This window comes from Elaeis guineensis, chromosome 7, assembly GCF_000442705.2.
Source record: "Elaeis guineensis isolate ETL-2024a chromosome 7, EG11, whole genome shotgun sequence".
Lineage (NCBI taxonomy): Eukaryota > Viridiplantae > Streptophyta > Magnoliopsida > Arecales > Arecaceae > Elaeis > Elaeis guineensis.
The window spans coordinates 87,129,861-87,149,806 of record NC_025999.2 but is presented as its reverse complement, the minus strand read 5'-3'; the positions used below and the strand labels follow the sequence as shown (position 1 = coordinate 87,149,806).

General features: G+C 34.2%; 1 protein-coding gene across 1 annotated transcript; it reads left to right on the top strand.

The window, feature by feature from the left end:
- The first annotated feature begins 7,782 nt into the window (after positions 1–7,782).
- LOC105036782 (WAT1-related protein At1g21890-like) lies at positions 7,783–11,867 on the top strand. Its single transcript, XM_073260891.1, has 7 exons — positions 7,783–7,973; positions 10,212–10,277; positions 10,377–10,493; positions 10,600–10,840; positions 10,964–11,122; positions 11,255–11,406; positions 11,482–11,867. Exons 1-7 carry the CDS (start codon positions 7,783–7,785, stop codon positions 11,678–11,680), a joined length of 1,125 nt encoding a protein of 374 aa, XP_073116992.1. The 3' UTR covers positions 11,681–11,867.
- The last annotated feature ends 8,079 nt before the right edge of the window (positions 11,868–19,946 follow it).

Below are 19,946 nucleotides of genomic sequence, written 5' to 3'. Positions count from 1 at the left end.
CCTAGTGTTGCCATAGAGGGGTACAAGCCAGAAATTCAAGTAAGGGTTGCCCCATTTCTACTTGATTCATATATTCAATTTCTAAAATCTAAATGCTTGCAACTCTCTTTCTCAAGCATAAGGCGTAAAAAGATCCGAGTGTCTCCATCAGGAGTATGGTTATCAAGTTTGAATATGTATTTATCGGAAACCAATTTGATTATTAAAATAATGTTCCAATATCTGGATTCATCCTTAAAATTTATGAAATCCAATTTGCAGGATCCAAACCCAAAAAATCTGAGTCAGATACAGAGTTGCACACTTGTTAGTTGCTCGCATTGGGAAATATCGAGAGCTGGACAATCCAATCTTCATGGATTTTTACCATTCCCAGCCTTGATATCGTGCAATGATCACTTCGCCTTTGTCATGTGACTTGTCAATTCGCCTAACATACTTGGGCCCATAGCTTAATTTGGACTTTGGATCTCTTTCTTATCTGATTCTATGATTTCAGTTTTTATCGCATCAGAGGGGGAAAAAATTGTCGTATTTACATCCTCTGAGTCTTCTACCCTATATACAGCACAACCTTTTAGCTGATTAATGACATTTGTGCATGTGTATGTGAAGTGCATGGTGTATATGCCGACTAAACCATGATACGTCTTAAAAAATGCCAGCATATTTTCACAAGGAATTCAGAAGGCTGCACTTATTGTGATTGGAAGGTAATCAATACATAATTCTATATATAAGAGTATTTGTTTTCTATGAACGGAACAGCATGTTTCAGAAGAATTTGGTGATGCAAATAAAATTAGAAGACATTGATGACCAAATCCATGGGTAATCACAAATACTCCCTTTAGATCTGGTGTGAGCCAATTGGTTTGTATCTCTAATTGCGCTGATTAGTGTGTACTACTCTAACCAATGTCTGATTAGGAGGTGGGCAGCTGCCCAGCGGGTCACCAACGGCGATGGAGGCTGGACTGCCCTATCGATCTCCCTTCTCCATCTATAATTTGCCAGTAAGAAAATTTTTTGTGCGGTGCAGAATGTATGCACCGCACGTAGTGATTGGCTCACATGTGGAATCGAACAGTGGTATGAAAAAAAAATTATTTTTTATCTAACTCCATGCATGAGTCAATCACCGCATGCGATGTGCGAATGTGGTGCACAAAAAATTTCTCTTGCCTAACACGCCTTACGTGCGGTGCACAAAAAATTTTTCTTGCCAGCAAATCTGCTTGTCCAACTAAGGCATGATGCGTTCACATGGCCTCATGCTTGGCCGCTATACTAAAATGATGGAGGGGGATCAAAGAGAGAGAAAATATTTGCTGCAATGATGATATCATATCACCGTTGTAGCAAATCAATCACCAATCGAGAATGAGTGAAATACATAGGATAGTGTGAGATATAATTCATAAAAATTGATAAAATATATGATAATCGGTAAAATATAAAGATTGTTATGGATTTATTATAAATTTGATATGGTATCATCGTTGTAATGATTATTTTTTCATCAAGGAGGGAAGATTTCTTTTCTTTGGGGGAGAAGGGAGGGGGGTACAGTTTCTTTAGTTGTGTCTCCTTTGGAACATATTCCCATGATTCCAAACATCCAAATGCGTCCTTATGTCATCTAAACTTTGTACATGTGATATTGCTTTATGCCAATGCATTATTGTTGACAATGCAGAACTGCCAACATCGGCGAAAATCGAGTAAATTTCTATACCTTTTACTTGATCACTCTTGGACTTTTTATGTTTCATTTTTTATTTCTTCTTAGATTTTTATTTTTTGCCCCACTCCATTCTTCTTCTCCTTCTTCTTTTTGAGATCATTGCACACCTCCATACTTACATACAAACATGCATACATGTATATATATATATATACATGCATATAATACTTGCATGTATGTGCATATGGGATGGTAATTTTGTTTTCGAGACATGACCAAGCTGGTTTTCTCCACTTATAGATGACGAGAGTATTCCTATAAATTGAACCGGATAGTTATACTTGCATTTGGATACTTTTGTATTTGGTAATATAATTAACACACTAAAACATGAAATAATCGATGCAGAAAAGTGCATTAATTTATGATACTCACACACACATATTTATTATACTTAAGGGGATGGTGATTAGACTATCCCTCTGTACCTGGACGACTTCTACTTGGAAGGGCGTTCAGAGTCCAATGATACATCACTAGAAAATGTCTGCAAAATAGTCCTCCTGGCTTCCATTTTGCCATGCTAGCGTGGTTGTATTCGAAATATAATTTTGAAGTGCTGGCTTTCAACAAAATGCATCAAATCGAGGGTTGGCCTCAATTGATATTAGCCAAGATACTGACTTATTAGGGCTGATCAAGTAACCGAAATTCAAAGTAATTCATTCAATTCGATCCAATAAATATCGGTTTCGATTGATTGAAAGATATAAATTGGATGGAATTGGATTGAAATTTATAAAAAATCGATTATTTATGGTCAGATTCAATTTCTATATTTTTAAACTGTATGAAATTGAACCCAACAAAGGTAGTATTTCACAAACTCACTTTCATTTTGTAACGGCGTCGTTTAGGTTATAATTCTAAAGTGAAAGATTTCAGATGTAGTTACTTTTAGATGAGTAAATTTTTTTTTTATTCTATTTTGTACATATTCAAAAATAAACTTAAAATTTGTAACTTATAAGGTTTAGATCTTTTTTACATTAAATTAAAAAAAAATAAAAATTTAAATAGATCAACATTGGCTTTAAAATCAATATTAGATTAATATTGAAATCCAAACCGATATAACCCATCCGAACTCGCGATAAACTGTTCACTTCGATTTCAAACGGTTTATGTATGATAAATGGTCGACAATGGATTGAATTTTTTTCAACTCGATTGGATTTAGTCGGATGAAATTTTTGGTTGACCGAATCTGAGCCGTGCTCAGCCCAACAATTTATATCAATATTAGCCCCTTGTCAATAGATATTTTAAAGTTCCAACCTTATCATCCTGGCCAAAATAGATGGATATTTTTGAGATATTGGCCAATAAGATTTTAATATACTGAAAAAGATTTTTCCACCTTTTCTCTAATAGGGTGGGTAAATACTGATCAGAATTACAACTTGCCCAAACTTGGTTACTTGAGCCCGTTGGATTTGGCTTCCACCTCCAAACCAATGGTCACCATGAGATCAGGAAACGATTCAAACCTACCTAAGGCCTCTAAGATAGTGATTGTAGTGCTACGATGGGCTCCTTAAAGCTTGACTTAAGATGATTGGGAAGATTGTCCCATTTCTGATGGGATAGAAGGTTGTCTATTTGAATGATAGAAAAATGCTGAAAAGATAAGTGGTGTCGCTTTGGTGTTCAAGATTACAACATTTGCTTGTTCATTTCTCTTTCCTCTTATATCTCTTAATTTTTTTGGATGACTCATCCCAGATCTTTTTTATTATTTTGTTATTATGTTTTAAGGATCTAACAAAAAAGCATTGAAGAAAAGATTTGTGATACATCTTCGATCTATTAGCCAAAAAAGAGGAAAAACTTTCCAGTACTAACAGGGCCATGAGCTTACTGGCAATTCATTGGGCAATACATTGCTCGACCATAGAGGCCGATTGTCTAGCAATGTGGGCCAAGTACGGCTTTCAAGGGTTTCTCTATTCTCAAACCTTTTCCACACTCAAATCTGTCACCACACCCGCCCAGAGTTCGAATATGCAAGGAATTCTCCATTTTTCAGTTTTAATACTAGAAATTATCATTAATTTATTGTTATATTGTGGGATCTGGAATATCAAAGTTTTCATATTATGATATAAATCATGGGATAGCCTCAAGCAAAATGAAGGTTATTAAGGGTGCATTTGGTTAGCCATTAAAAAAATATATTTTTTTAATTTTTAATTTTTAAAAAATAAAAATTAAAAAATAATATTTGGTAATATCATGAAAAATAAAAAATTAAAATTAAAATAATCAAAATAATTACTTTATATGCAAAGCAAAAAATTTTTACTTTCTAAAATTTATTTTTCTAATTTTTTTGCTTCTCCACGTCTAAAACGCCAAATCAAAAAGTAAAGAGCATGAATCTTTCTCTCTCATGGAGCTCTTCACCTTCCCGAACTCTTCTCCCTTCCTTTCCGAACTTTTCTTCCTCATCGAGCTCTTCACCTGTCATTCTCAAATGTTGCTTTTTGCTTTATAACAACGTAGTTGTCAAACATATTTTTTACTTTTTTATTTTTATTAAATAATAAAAATAAATAAAAAATATTTTTTAAAAATTAAAAATTAAAAATTAAAAAGTATAACTAAATACACCCTAAGTTGCAGCTGACTTCAGGTGGCATGCCTATCTATGCCTATCTACTATATCATGTTCTTCTTTTCTAGTTGAAGTCTTGTCTAAATCACTCATTAAGAAAATTCAGGTGGTAGAAATTATATTAGGATGGAAAATTAGTAAAAAAATTTGAGATTCATAAATAATTATTTTATTGAGGAAAATGGGCAACTGTCAAATAACAGCTATTATCTAAATAAGCAATAATAGATTCCCTTCAAAATCATTATACAAGCTGTTACAATGTTATAATGATTATTATTTTAAATCATACCTACAATGGTTGCCGTGCCACCAGAGGAATTTATTTGTCTCTAGAATAAGACATTATATTTTACACAACACGGTAAGCAACAGTCTTGAAGAAAAGAAAATTACAAAAGAAGACGAGGGGAAAATAATAGAAGTTGGAAGCCCATACTAACAAGGGTCATGATCCATGCCATGCATAGGTGTGAGAAATCTACGTGATTAGATATATAAGGTACACCTCTGCACTCTAAATTTGTTATGCCAGTGGCATTTCTTTCTTTTCAAACACAACGGGGGCAGCAGTTTGTGCTCAGACACAACAAACCCGCAAACCAACCACTTTCTAGAACAATGATTACTATATCAAATATCTTATACTAGAATAAATTACATCAAATATGGATACAAATAATGCCTTACAAGATATATTATGGATGAAATCATGTCTTCATTATGGTATTACTTCCACCATGTTAGTCATGAAGTAAATTCTTTTATTAAATCACATCTGGAAATATGCCTTAAACTATTAGAACTATACTTAAAATTCTAAATGTGATTTAACAAAACTAATAAGAATTTCAAATGTAAAAAATTATAAAAAATATATAGAAAATCGTAAATATCAAAATTAAAATCTGGAAGCGTGCGCAACACTAACCTAAGACATATTTTCATTTTTCATACAAGAAATACTCGAAAACACCGTTCCAAGATATGATCAGTATCCTCCCCCTACGAGCATGATCATGATTGTGGAGGAGGTTGATAAAGACTCTTTCAGCATCCAAGAAGATGAAGAGAAAAAGATTGGAATCAAAATTTTCTAAAAGAAGAGAGAACTACTGAAAAATCAAAAGAAGATTAGAAGGCTCTTGGATGGCATACGGATTAGGTCCCAAGCGGCCTTTTTATAACCAATATATTCTGTTGGACTGGTCCATTAAGGATAGAAATAACCTCCCAACATTCAGAAATTAAAAGCCTAAATCTGCACCCACGCCCATGCCTTGACCTGGCCCGGCTTGATCCGATCTGATCCGGTTCGATTCGCATTCGTGTATTAAAGATTTTCTTTTAAACCTTCTCAAATGCCTCGAAGGGCTTAGTCAAATCCTTTCTCATATAAAGAGCTCAAAAAACCTTTCCACTCTCAATGGGGGACTAAAAGATCTTAATCAAAATGGTTAAAAGAAAAAATCCTTGGAGGAAAACTTATTTGAGAAATTTTGAGTTTTCAAATTTTAAATTTTCCTCCAACAGTCTTCAAGTGAATGTTTCAATGAGTTGCTCGTCCAGCTTTGCCTTCCATTCTGAGTCATATTCTTTAATTTATTTTAGTTCATGAAAATGCTGAGAAGCTAGCATTATTTGGTTTGGACTTTGTTTCAAATAGGTTTTGAAGTCATCTTCCAAAGCAGGATGGTTATATAGTTTACATTTAAAACTTGATCCACAATGTTTGGTCAAGCGTCTTCTTGAAAATACTTATTCATATCTTATTTCAGTGTATTCTTGCATTGCATGCCTAGAATTATGTTTGGCTAAACCTAAGTGGGCTCCTAATATTTTAGAACTAGCCTAGGATGGAAGATGGGCTGAGTAATCAAGTTCAAATTTTATCATTTAGATCTCAAAAAGAGCTAGTCAAAAAAAAAAATTTCTTCCATTTAGAATTAGGCTATACAGTTGAAGATTAAGTTGATTAAGAAGTAAAGATCTATCTTCCATAGGACCCTAACCCTTTTGTGATTTTTTTTTTTTCACTTGTCACCTTTTTTTCAATAAAACTTTAATATCTTTTAACTAGAAGAGGAATTTAATTGAAATTGTGCAAGCATAGACCTCATTGGTATAAATAAAGAGAAATAATATTTAAATTATTTTATTATTTGTTAATGAAAAAAGATCCATGCCCTATTTTACCTAATTTTATCTTTCTTATTTTAAAAAAAAAATTGAGTAAAGTTCGTCAAAGGAATTTTTTTTCCTCATGATTGATTAAAATCTATAATAATAATAAAATGGCTCTCCAACAGTTGTTTATCACAGAAATTCTAGTACTATAAAAGAAAAGGTGGGCATGTTCTCCATCTTTTCAATTCTCACGACACCCTAATTAAATTTATCCATTAAATGGTACCCTCTCTTGCACCCGGCAAAATCTTCCTAATTGAGGCTTGCTCTTACTATGTTTACTCATTAAGCCCAAAGAAAATTTTTTTGTGTATCGTGGGGGGTATAAAATTTTTTTTAATTTTTTATTTAATTTTAAAATATTATAATTTTTGTAAAGAAGTGTCATAATTTTTAAAAAGAGATATCATAAATTTTTTCAAAAAACAGGGATGTCATAATTTTCTTGAAGAGATGTCATAATTTTTTGTGAAAGGGTGTCGTAACTAAAAGACAGAGTTATTTTCATCATATAAATTAAAAAAAAAAAAAAATGATCTGCAAGCATTAAATATGCATTGAAAAATAATAATCATGTGAACCAATCAGACAAGATGGTATGCTCCACATTAGATTTTCTACACCATCCATGGTGCACAAAAAATTTCTGCAACCCCAAAAGCTATTGGGGTTTATCACTTCGCCGGCCCACACTTGTGCAGCCGAAAACGATTGTAATTTGTGAACATTCCATGGCCTTGGATAAGTCCAACCAATTGCCATGCAATGCTCCTAAAATTAATAAGCACACCAAGTTGGACTGCCCTCTTTGGCATGCACTAAACCTTGTTTCCATTAGGCTCCCCTTTAAGCCGTCACTCACCAATAATTTCATTTTCTTTAAACGCCAGGAGGACGGAGGGAAAGGTTGTCACTCTTTAGACTGGATTTCTTTTGACTACATCACTTGAAAGATGGTGGACCTTTAAACCTCATCTCAGTTCACCTCACCTCCGAGTGTCCTTCGAAAATGCCCAAATGGACTCCTTTGCTGTTGTCTATGGAAAATAATGGAATCTAGGAGAGACACCCACCCCTTAAAGACTATTGTTCCTATGGTGGTCTACAGGGTGGTGGTCTGATTTTTAGCTATATAAGGCTGCATGCATTTAGCTTTGAGTCCCATAAGAGAGGTTCTCTGAGGTGGGGAGTTAGGAAAGAAGGGTGTGAAGGAGGTAAGAGGAGGGATAAGATGTCCTTTGGTGGGGTTTGGAGTAGGGTGAAGCCATACTTGGGTATGGTCTTCTTGCAGTTTGGGTATGCCGGGATGTTCGTTTTCTTGGTGGCAGCGCTCAAGCAAGGCATGAGCCATTATGTGCTTGTGGTGTATCGCAATGCCATCGCAACGGCCGTCCTCGCCCCATTCGCGTTGTGGTTCGAGAGGTCTCTCTCTCTCTCTCTCTAGCACTAGTTAATTTGGCATGACTTATATGACATACATGCATGCATGCCTGCATGCCATGAATTAGATTAGATAAGCCATTCATCTTTGCCAATTAAACCAGGTTTAACGTAGCACTTTGGTGGTGATAAAACTAAGGAAAATGGAAGGTGCTTGTTGGACTCGAGCTATAATTACATGACTCAAAACGTGGCATGTTTCGACCAGTCAAGGCCTCATGGCCTTGTCACATCCAAGTGAAGCTATATGCATGGTGCACCACACCAATCAAACTTTTCGTTCCTATGGGCTCTGCTGATGTGGTGCTCCTGGTGTAGGATATAAATTCTCCACATCTAGAGGGGCGCCATGCATTAGGGTTATATGTACATGTTGTTGTTCTGCCCTTCATGCGACCATTATAATGCGGTGAATCTCTGCTCGTTGAGGCCTGCTTAGGGTTTGTGACAGATATATGAGTGCATGTTAGGCTCCAAGATATTTCACATATTTCAGTCCATCAAGCATTTTCTTGAGCTCAGCTAAAGCGTTAAAAACATTCCCCGAGACTGCACACTAGACTCGAGTAAGGATTTAAGTATTTTAATGTAGAAGCTTGGGTTGGGGCAAAATTTCCATTTTGGCTGTTCATTAGCTAGTTGGATGTTGGAAGCTCCTATTCTGTTTCTCCTTTTAAGCATATTCTTGTCTATTCTTTATTTATTCTGTTTCTCCTTTTGAGTATTCTTGTCTATTCTTTATCTTTGCATGATATAAAGGTGATAGTTCCACTGGCTTCATTGAAGAAAAAGCAAAAAATCCAATGGATAGTTGGATCAACACCATGATAAAATATCAAGCACTCCAAAATTGAGGAATCATATATCCATGCCAATTTAATAAACTCAAAGAAGGAAAAGACTAAACTTTGGGTGGTCCCACAATCAAGGATCACTGAAAACCCAAGAAAGAATGAATCGTGAAAAAGCTGAAAAGAGTGACAGTTTTTTTTTTATTTCCTTTGCTTTTTCATAGCACCAACCCAAGAGACAAGCAAAAACATAATTCCATAAAGAGACTCTTGTCAAAAGGGCCAGTCGCAGATGGATACTCTTTACGCTATTCTCTCTCCGAACTCCTTCCCACGTGGCCATGGTACATATAAAGTTTGGATACTTATACATGGCTATGGAATCTAAAGAACACTTTTCAACTACCATGATAATATTTGAGGACTTGTGTGGATATGTATCTAATTTTATATGAACTGTAGAATCAAAAAATCTAAATAACATCATTCAACTAGTTTTTTTTTATGAGATCTTAGATCTTAAACCCAAGCTTCTCCAAATTGTTTCTGAATCTTAAATTGCCCTCCAAGTCTCCACATCATCCAATTCAAAAATGAATTTTCTTTTTTTAAAATTTGTTAAACAATAAAAATGAACCTATCAAGCCCTCTCTACATTTACATCATGCTAAGCTAAAGCAATCATTGGTTATTTTCCTTAGTTATGCAAAAGTCCACACACACATACACACACACACAATAACTTATAATTTTTTCCAAAAGATTGTTACATAAAGTATTAGGTCAGTCAAATTAACAAATTGCTCGCTCAATTTACACTTGAAAATGGTTTTATTCTCAAGGTCACTGGAACCAAAGCTGACATATTCTAAGCCAAAGCTTAACCAAATCTTCTCTCAAGAAAATAAAAACAAGAAAAGAAACACATCCATGCATCTCTATCAGGGACTAGGTCGCAGATTGGTCAATCCATTTTCAACCCCTAGCATGAAGTTGATGTGTTCACTCATGAAACTAAAGCCAGGAGATGGGTTTAATCCAGATTGATTGGATCATGATGTGTATTACGAGTCAAAAGATCCATTTGATTTGTGCACCTCTAATTCTTTTATTTGTGTAACTTGTTATTTTCAAAATATTATGGCCATGATGCAATGGTCATGGAGACCATCAAATCATTCTCTCACACAAAAGGGCCACTAACTTTTTAGTGGACCTTAATTTGTAGGCGTTTTATGTATGCAAGCACGTCCCATCTACACCATGCCTTCTCTCACGTTCTATTATTATTATTATTATTGTTGTTGTTGTTATTTATAACTTATGTTCTATTTTTTAAAACAGCCCTCTAACCCTTAGCAACATTACTAGCTAGTTGCATGTCTCTTTCTTCATTTATCGAGCCAACATGTCCATTTCTTCTCTTCAGCGGGAATGCGCGGCCGAAGATGACACTCTCCAACTTTCTCAAGATAATGGCTTTGGCACTACTAGAGTACTCATCTACTCACCAACCAAAGTTTTACGTAATTAGCTTAACTTCACAAAACTCAACTTCTTCTTCGTTAACGCTATTCCTCATCTTCCATGCTAGGCCTGTGCTTGACCAAAGTTTCTATTACATGGGGACCAAGAACACGAATGCAAGCTTCGCATCTGCCCTTTACAACATACTTCCTGCTGTGACCTTTGTTAATGCCATTCTTCTCAGGTAAAAAGTTACAACCATCTCTATCAAAATATATCAAGGAAAACTTTTCATGTAATTATCAAACAGAGTTATGTTAATTATTAACTATGTTTACTTGAGTGATCAGAATGGAGAAGATAGATATCAAGAAACGGCATAGCCAAGCCAAGATCGTCGGGACTCTGGTGACTCTGGTTGGTGCATTGCTCATGATTCTATACAAAGGACAGGTGGTAGAATTTATTTGGACAAAGGGACGCAACCACCACAACAATAACACTGGCAGCCAAGATGATAGCCACTGGCTTGAAGGCGTGTTCATGCTATTATTTAGCTGCTTCTGTTGGTCTGCTTTCTTTTTACTACAAGTAATGCTCTTTCATCACCAGAATTGAAGCTCCAATATAATGTCTTATATATGTTTTAATCATAGAAGAAAAGTATACATTATTGGGTGACTAATGCACCATGATGGTTGATTATTTGGTCAGTCACATACACTGAAGTCCTATCCAGCAGAGCTTTCCTTGACCACCTGGATATGCTTCATGGGTGCGGTGCAAAGTGGTGCAGTTGCTCTCGTAATGGAGCATGAAGCCAAGCCATGGTTGATAGGATTTGACTTGAGACTCCTAACGGCCGCTTACTCCGTAAGAATGGGATCTTTGTTTGAGATAATTATAGATGTTAAAGCATCTAAATCATAGAAACAGACTGAACTTATGCTAGTATTTATGTTCTTGAGCTCAGAAATTTTAGCAATTGAGCTGATTCTAATGCAGGGAATAATGTGCTCTGGTATCACATACTATATTCAAGGAAAAGTGATGAAGGAAAGGGGCCCTGTCTTCGTGACTGCATTTAACCCTCTATGCATGATAATAGTAGCTATAATGGGCTCCATCATTTTAGCAGAGGAGATCACTTTGGGAAGGTATGAGTTCTTGTTATCTCATTGCAGCTATAGTGGTACAGAGTCTGGTTATACTTACTTCTCTGAAATTGATAGGGTGGTTGGAGCAACTATCATAGTTATTGGTCTCTACTCTCTGATGTGGGGTAAGAGCAAGGATCATTTGACCCAGTCCTCAGATGATGATGAGAAGAAAGGGGCATTCGAGCTACCGATTTCTGCGACTGATGCGATGAAATCTAATTCTGCTGACCATGCCACTGTTGCAGAGATTCCGTCCGCAAATAGTCCTTGAAGAATTTAGCTCCATTTTCTTGACGCCACCAGTAGATTATGCTGTTACTTTATTAATTATGTAATCAGGCTTTCTGCTAGTAGTGCTTGCACTTTATGAATGATCGAGGAAGGAATTGGACTAGATGAAGCTTCTTGTCAAACATGAACAAAAATGTACCGGTTGTGATAAAGTATGATGTGCAACGTTAAAGCTTACCACGTGGCAATGCAACAGTACTTTAGGCTAATGCGCATGCATCATCCGAATCATTCTTGTTGTTGGTCCCAACACTTTTTCTCCGTTTAGAGGTGTTGATCCTTCACCTTTCTCCCCGGTTTTATATCCTCCTTAAGTTCATTGCACCATGCAAATGGGATTGTTGTTAGAAGAAGTAGAACTTTCAATTAATTGTTAGAAGAAGTAGAACTTCCAATTAATAGCACAGAACACTACCTTACGGTTGCTTTTCGAAAAAAAAGCAAACTTGAGCTATTGAACAAAAAGCTAGAATTGAGAAATGAAAATTATATTCTATCGTATGTTGAGACAGAGAATAAAAAAAATTTATATATATAAAGAGAAAAATAACGACTCTTGCTGAGCTGGTTATCCTAACCAATCATATTACAATCTACTCATAACAGCCTAACTAATCCAACTTGATAGTAACAGCTTCTTGAATTTGCATAACCAATTTTTTCTCCAAAGTATCTACCTTCTTTTCTATATAAATATATTTACATCCCCCCTCAAGATGGAGTGGGAGAGAAATCAACCAACCCCATCTTGGACAGTAAGAACTGAAATGATTGAATTGATAGGGGATTGGTGAATAAGTCTGCCAACTAGTGCTTAAAACCAATATGAACAATGTTGATGCAGCCAGCTGCTAGGTGATTGTGCACTATGTGACAGTCAATATCCAAATATTTTATACGCTCATGGAAGACTGGATTAGCTGCTATATGGATTGTAGCTTACTTGTCATGCCTTAATGGAATAAGTAAAGATATAGGGGGCTGAAAATCCTTCAGAATATAAGTGATCCAGTGTAACTCACACACTATTGTTGCCAGGCTCCTATACTCGGCTTCAGCTGAAGATCGACTCACAATGAATTGCTTCTTGGATTTCCATAAAACTAGTGAAGAACCCAAAAATATACAATAACTAGTGATGGACTTCCTAGTTGTGGGACAAGCTACCCAAACAGCATCACAAAATGCTGAAAGCTGTAAAGAATTGGACTTGGAGAAGAATATGCCTTTGGATGGATAGTTTTTGAGATACCTCAATACATGGAGAGCAGCATCAAGGTGGGACTGATATGGAATTTGCATAAATTGACTTAACTGCTGCACTTAGTATGTAATATCAGGTCTAGTCAAACTAAGATACAATAATCTACCCACAAGTCTTCTATAAACCTCAGGATTAGACTATGGGGCTTTCATATCAGGAACTAACTTGCAACCTTTCACTATGAGAGCAAAAGCAACTTTAGCATCTTGCAGGCCAACATCTTTCGCAATATCTAAAATATATTTTCTCTGATTTAAGTACATGCCAAAGGCAGATCTTGCAATCTCAAGATTAAGAAAAAACTTGGCATAGCCCAAGTCTTTTATTGTGAACTGCTTATGTAGGAACTGCTTCACCTCAATGATCAAAAATTCTGATACCCTAGTAATCAATATATCATCAACATAGATCAATAATGCAAGGAATGTGTGACCAGAACCTTTAATGAACAAGCAATGGTCATGTGATGATTGGATAAAGCCAAAATCTTTTAACTTAGCAGTAAACTCCTTGTTCCATTGCCTCCCTACTCGCTTTAATCCATACAAAGATTTCTGAAGTAGTTTACAAACTTGGCCCGGTAATGCCTTATCATACCCTTCTGGTGGAACCATGTAAAGCTCCTCATCAATGAACCCATGTAAGAAGGTATTGTTTATGTCTAATTAGTACAATGGCCAGTCTTTTGTTGCTGCAATAGCTAAAAAAATCATCACTATCACTAACTTAGCAACTGATAAGAAACTATCTGTATAATTCAAACCAAGTAATTGATTAAATCTTTTGGCAACAAGCCTAGCTTTGTACCTGTCCACTGTGCCATCAGGTAAATGCTTCACTTTATAAATACATTTGTAGCCTATAGGCTTCTTTCCAGGAGGCAAAGATGTTAAAGTCCAAGTCTGATTAGCTTCCAATGCTGTCAACTCATTTTGTATAGCAAGCATCCAATTCTTATCACGTTTAGCATGATTATAGGAAATAGGCTCTGGAATCTTAAATACATTGGCTATAAAGGCTAAATATGAAGGGTTAAATGTGACAGATAAAAGAAAATTACCTTGTATTACTGCAGTGATGCAGTCAAAGTCATTGCTATCATGAACAAGATCAAATTGTTGGACTAAAGCAACAAAATCCTGCAACTAGGTTGGTTTAGTTACTATTCTGGTGCTTCTCCTAAGAGGAAGTGAAGGGGAAGAATGCCGTGGAGAATGGTCAGTAGATGGAGAAATAGATGAAAAAGATGAGAGTGGTGAAAGAACAGAAGAATTGTCAGTATGATCAACATCAAGAACTGCAGAAGGCAAAGGAATGGAAGAACTAAGAGAATTAACAGATTGAGAAAATAGAAAAACATATTCATAAAAAACAATATCTGTGGAATAAAAGAATTTATGTGACTGCAACCCATATAGCTTATAGGCTTTGTGTTGTGAAGCATATCCTATAAGAATAGAAGGAATTGCTCTAGATTCAAATTTACTCACTACAGCAAAAAGGAACATTTGCGATGCAAAAAAAATATCATAAATATTAAATTTCTATCGCAAATACTTATTTGCGATAGAAATTTAGTCGCTAATACTGCGTTGCTAAAAATATGATTGCAGATAATATTTTACGATAAAAATAAAATTTTCATCGTTAATAATTATTTTTTTACGATGAACCATTTATGCCATAATTTTTTTTTTTTTAAATTATTTATGATGAAATAAATTTCATCATAAATAATTTATTTTTTCATCATAAATAAGATTATTTATGATAAAAATTTTTCATCATCAATAATTTAATAAATAAATTTAATATTTTTAAAAAATAAAATAAATTATATTTTTATGATGAAAAATTTTATCGTAAATAGTTCCATCATCAAAGAAAAATTATTTGTAATGATAATATTTCATTGTAAATAATTTTTAAAAGGATTTTTAAATTTTAAAAATAAATTATTTGTGATGGAATAGTTTCATTGTAAATAATTTTATTTATGACATAAATTTTGTCATAAATAATTCCATCATTAATTAAAATATAATATTTTTTAAAAAATATTTTATAAATATATATTTTTTTAATTTATATTTTTAATATTTTATATTTACAATCTATTAAATTAAAATAAAAAATTTACATAATAAATTCATAAATAAATTTGATAATTTTATTATATTAAAATATAATTATAAAAAAATAAATTTAATAATTATAAAGATCCAAAATAAAAATATAAAAATATAAAAATAAGCTGCTAGCCATCAAGTATCAGCATCTAGAGAAGAGAAATGGGTGGAGGAGCTTGGATCGGTCTGTTACTGTCTCATCAGCTCCATCATCTGCTCCATTATCTGCCTCATCAACTGTTGATCCTCATTAGTTTGCTGTCGATTCTCAGTAGTCTGTATCTATATCTATACTAGTCGGGCATTGCAGTAGCATGGACGTCAGCCCTGGATGAATGTGAGGATGGAGGAGGACTGATCTCATACTCTAGTCTCCTAACATAACAGGATCTCGTACCAAGTATCTAATCACAGATCTCATCATCTGTGGGTACGGTCGAGTCTTTAAGGATAGGCTAAGATCTAATCCCTATCATACATCCTTGAAAATTAAAGTTATAGCTATTCTAAGTTTGTACTAAAAATCAAAATATCAATAAAAAAAATAATTAAAAAAACTTACATAAAGCTTCTGGCTTTTCGTTGTCCCCTCCTTTAACCGTCGTTGGTGGATTCGCTTGTAAATCTCAATCCTACGAGGAAGCTCGTCACTGTTTATATTTCTCTGTAATTTGAGAATAATTAATAATTTCTTTTAAATAGTTAAAGAGTTAAAATATGCTAAATAAAAATTACTTATCATCTTCTCTATATGACGAGCGAACAGCCTCGAACCCCGACAGTGCCCGATGGTCTGTCTCGCCTGATTGACGGTATTTTAGGCACATCGATCCTGTATAGTTAACAGTCAAATTAGTAACTAACTGAATTTAAGAATAAATAGTTTAATTATTAAACTCTAAAAAAAAATTTGGATGCTTAACCTGATATATCGGATCCTCATACTTGCGGCATATGACAGCCCAATCCTCGATACTGATGCTGTCATATGACTGCTGTCGCGCTGCCTCCACCCCTTGATCTTACACTACAGCATACCAGTGGTGATGAATGCGATGTCGGTAATCCTTGAAATATAAGCATAGATGATCATCCATAGCTCGCTGCACGTAATCGTGCTCAAAATCAATAATATCAAATATAGCCTGCCAATAACAAATATTATAACAACATAGTGCTAATTAAATATTTTATTAAATATTATTTTATCTGTAAGTGGCTATAAAAGACCTCCATCTGAGCTGATGTAACGTAATGACAATCGGAGAGCGTCACAGGGGCATAGCTGCAACATATGATACCAAGCTCAGTCCACCATAAATCGCACCATCCCCTAATGGGCATGTAGTCAGATAGAATCTCGATACAGAGATGCTATCCCTCGTGCTCATGTCTCCAATGCTCCAGGATGAGGTTCTTCAATGGATCCCTCACCCTCACCTCACTACTTGCACCGAATGGTCAGAAACAATAATGAATAAATCATTAGTATGATAACTATCTATAAACTTAACATATACGATTAAAATCAAATTTTATTATATAAAAAAATATTAAAATACCACTTGAACCCACCTCTGCAGCACGCTCTGGTGGCTCCGATGGTGTGGCAGTGGAAATGGGGGAAGGCTCATCCTCAAAAGGAGGCTGGAAACTTGGACGTGGTCGTCTCCCTCTTAGTGCCATATTTGCAATGCTTAAATTATGCATATAACTAACTTGACATATAAATAAATATAATAATAAATAATAATAGCAAAAAATATATAAATATTAATGAATAGAATTGTATTGCATACCATTATTGCAAGAGAAGATTCAACAAAGAATATAGATCTACTTATCAATATCCGTATCCTTCTCAATTTATAGGTACTTCTCCGAATTACAATAATCGACTAATGTATCGTCTTCTATCTCATCGTCATTTATGAACTGATCATCACTCTTCAAATCATCAAGATTAAATATAAAATTAGCTTCAACTTCATTGGGCGGCAGATCAGTCCTATTCAAAGGAGTTGTCACAAGTTCTTCGTCAACAAGGAGCTCGATCAATATTTGTTCTTCCTCTTGAAAAGCTTCTTCTTCATGTAGATCTGAACTTTCGTCCATCTCTAGTCGGTTAGTATATAATATATGCCTTTAGATATTATTCTTTGTATGACATGTCAATCACCTCGATACTTCAGATCCTTCAAATATATTACTTATTTTGCTTGAGTTGCTAGTACATATAGCTCATTCTGGTACCGTATTCATGCAAAATTTTTACTGATAAAGTATGGATCGATATGAATATCGATCTTCTTATTGCTAATATCTCACCATTCACACTGAAATGAATATCAAATTATTGGATCCATACTTCAGTTCTATGATATCTATCAACACAAAAATGTTCAATCTCCTCTTCTCCTTTATATCCTATCATAGCAATCTCACTATTCTGGATCTGTCTTAGCATCTCAAGCTCTCTTATATAAAATTTTTTATTTTTGATGATTATTTATGGTAAAAATTTTATGTCATAAATAATCCAATATTTGTGATAAAAAGTCAATTTTATGTCATAAATAACTGATATTTATGATGCAAAATATTTATGTTGTAAATAATCAATGAATTTTTTTAATATTTATGATTTTTATTGATTATTTGTGATAAAAATTTGTATCATAAATAATTAAAAATTTATAATATAAATTAATTTCAATGTCATAAATAAAAATTATTTATGATAAAAAAAAATTTCATCCTAAATAATTTATTATTTATAATGAAACTATTTTTATGTCGCTAATAATATTATTTACGATGAAAATATTTATGTCATAAATAATTTCATCATAAAAATCTTATTTTCTCATAGTGACTCTTATGGGGTAACACATTTGTAGCATAAGAGAGACACCCTATGACTTTAAAATAAGCATAATTAGATTCTTTGCCAAAAAGAATTGAATAAGATATTTTAGCACCTCAGTAGGTAATCTATTAATGATGTGAGTAGCAGCAAGAATGGATTTTATCCAGAATTTATTAGAAAAGTGGGCTTGAAACATAATAGACCTAGCTACCTACAGAAGGTGCTTATGCTTTCTTTCAACTACCCCATTTTATTGTGGGCTATATACACATAACTTCTTATAGATAATGCCTCTAGATTGGAAAATGTCAACACAAGAAAAGTTAATGAACTCAGTCCCATTATTAGTCCTCACTTTCTTAACTATCTTTTGAAACTGAGTTTGGGCCATAAGAATAAAATGTTTTAAGACAGTAGGGACTTGGGATTTGGCAGACATCATGTATGTCCATGTATACCTGCTATAGTCATCCACAATAGTAACCATAAAATTTGCACTAGTAATAGAATTTACTCTATAAGGACCCCACAAATCCACATGAACAAGTTCAAACACTCCATTTATAAAAATAGTACTAATGGGAAATAGAACTCTTTGCTGTTTAAACAAAAGACACATATTACAACATGGTTTGGTACCTTATGAATTTTCAATATAAAAATATGACTGAGTTTAGAATAAAAGGCATGTCCTAACCTGGAATGCCAAATTATTACAGAATTGTCTAGACATTTATTGGTATTACAAGAAATTGATCAAATATTATCACTAGTAGGAAATGAAGTTGTGTCTAGAAAGTAAAGTCCATCTCTAGCCTTTCCAACAGCAATGACTTTATCACTTTGCATATCTTGCATTACACACTTGTCATGAAAAAATTTGACATAGATGTGAGAAGCTTTGGCAAGTGTACTAATAGAAAGTAAGTTGCATTTAAAGTTAGGGATATGTAAAATATTGGTTAAGGTAATTTTGGGGTGTAATGAGATATGGCCTGTGTGTGTTACATATTGAGTTGAACCATCAGGTAAATGGATAAGTTTAGATTTAGTAAACAAAGTGGTTTTGTGAAAGAAAGAAGAATTGGCACACATGTGGTTGGTAGCCCCTGTGTCTATGATCCAAATACCTTTGTTCTCAGAATTCATACCTGCTAAACAAGAATCAGAAACTTTACCTGCAAAATCTGCAGTATTAGCAAAGTTAGCTCCATGAATTGGTGCCTTTCCCTTCATCAGCTTCATCATTTCTTGTTGGAGCATGCTAGCAAAATTTGCATTCCAATCCTCATATTTGCATTAATTAGTAACACTTGCTTGCTCAGTGTCCAATGGTGTTTCAATAATATAAGACATAGCATTAGCTTGCTGTCTGCCCTTCTCCTATTTTAGTTCTTTATACCAATCCAAATTGCCAATGAGTTTGAAGCAAGAATCTCTCGTATGGCCTCTGGTATTATAGTAGGTGCAAAACCTTTCATCCCTCTTGTCATTCTTCTTAAATAAAGACTTGAAGTTATTGGTCGAGTTATTATCCTTGAAACTGTTCTTTTTATAATTCTGTGATCTAGCCATCATCATGGTAATAGTCTCACTAGATTCAACCACCACATTCTACACCTCCTTTTGTTTCTCTACTCTAAAGATCATGGAATATGCCTTATTGACATTTGGCAATCGATCCATCAATAGGATTTGATTTTTTTACATGATCATAATTCTCATTAAGTCCCATCAAAAATTGCATAAGCCTATCCTCATTTTCAATAGCAACAATAGCCTTAGAGGCACCACATGAATGAACAGAAAATGGATGCAAGCATGTTCATCCCACATCTTCTTCAGGTTATTAAAATAAACTATTACAGATTTATTTTTCTGATTAAAAACACAGATATCTTTCTTAAGCTGAAATAATAATGGACCATTACTCTATCCAAAACGTTGCTCTAACTCATTCCAAATATCTTTAGCACAAGTTGTA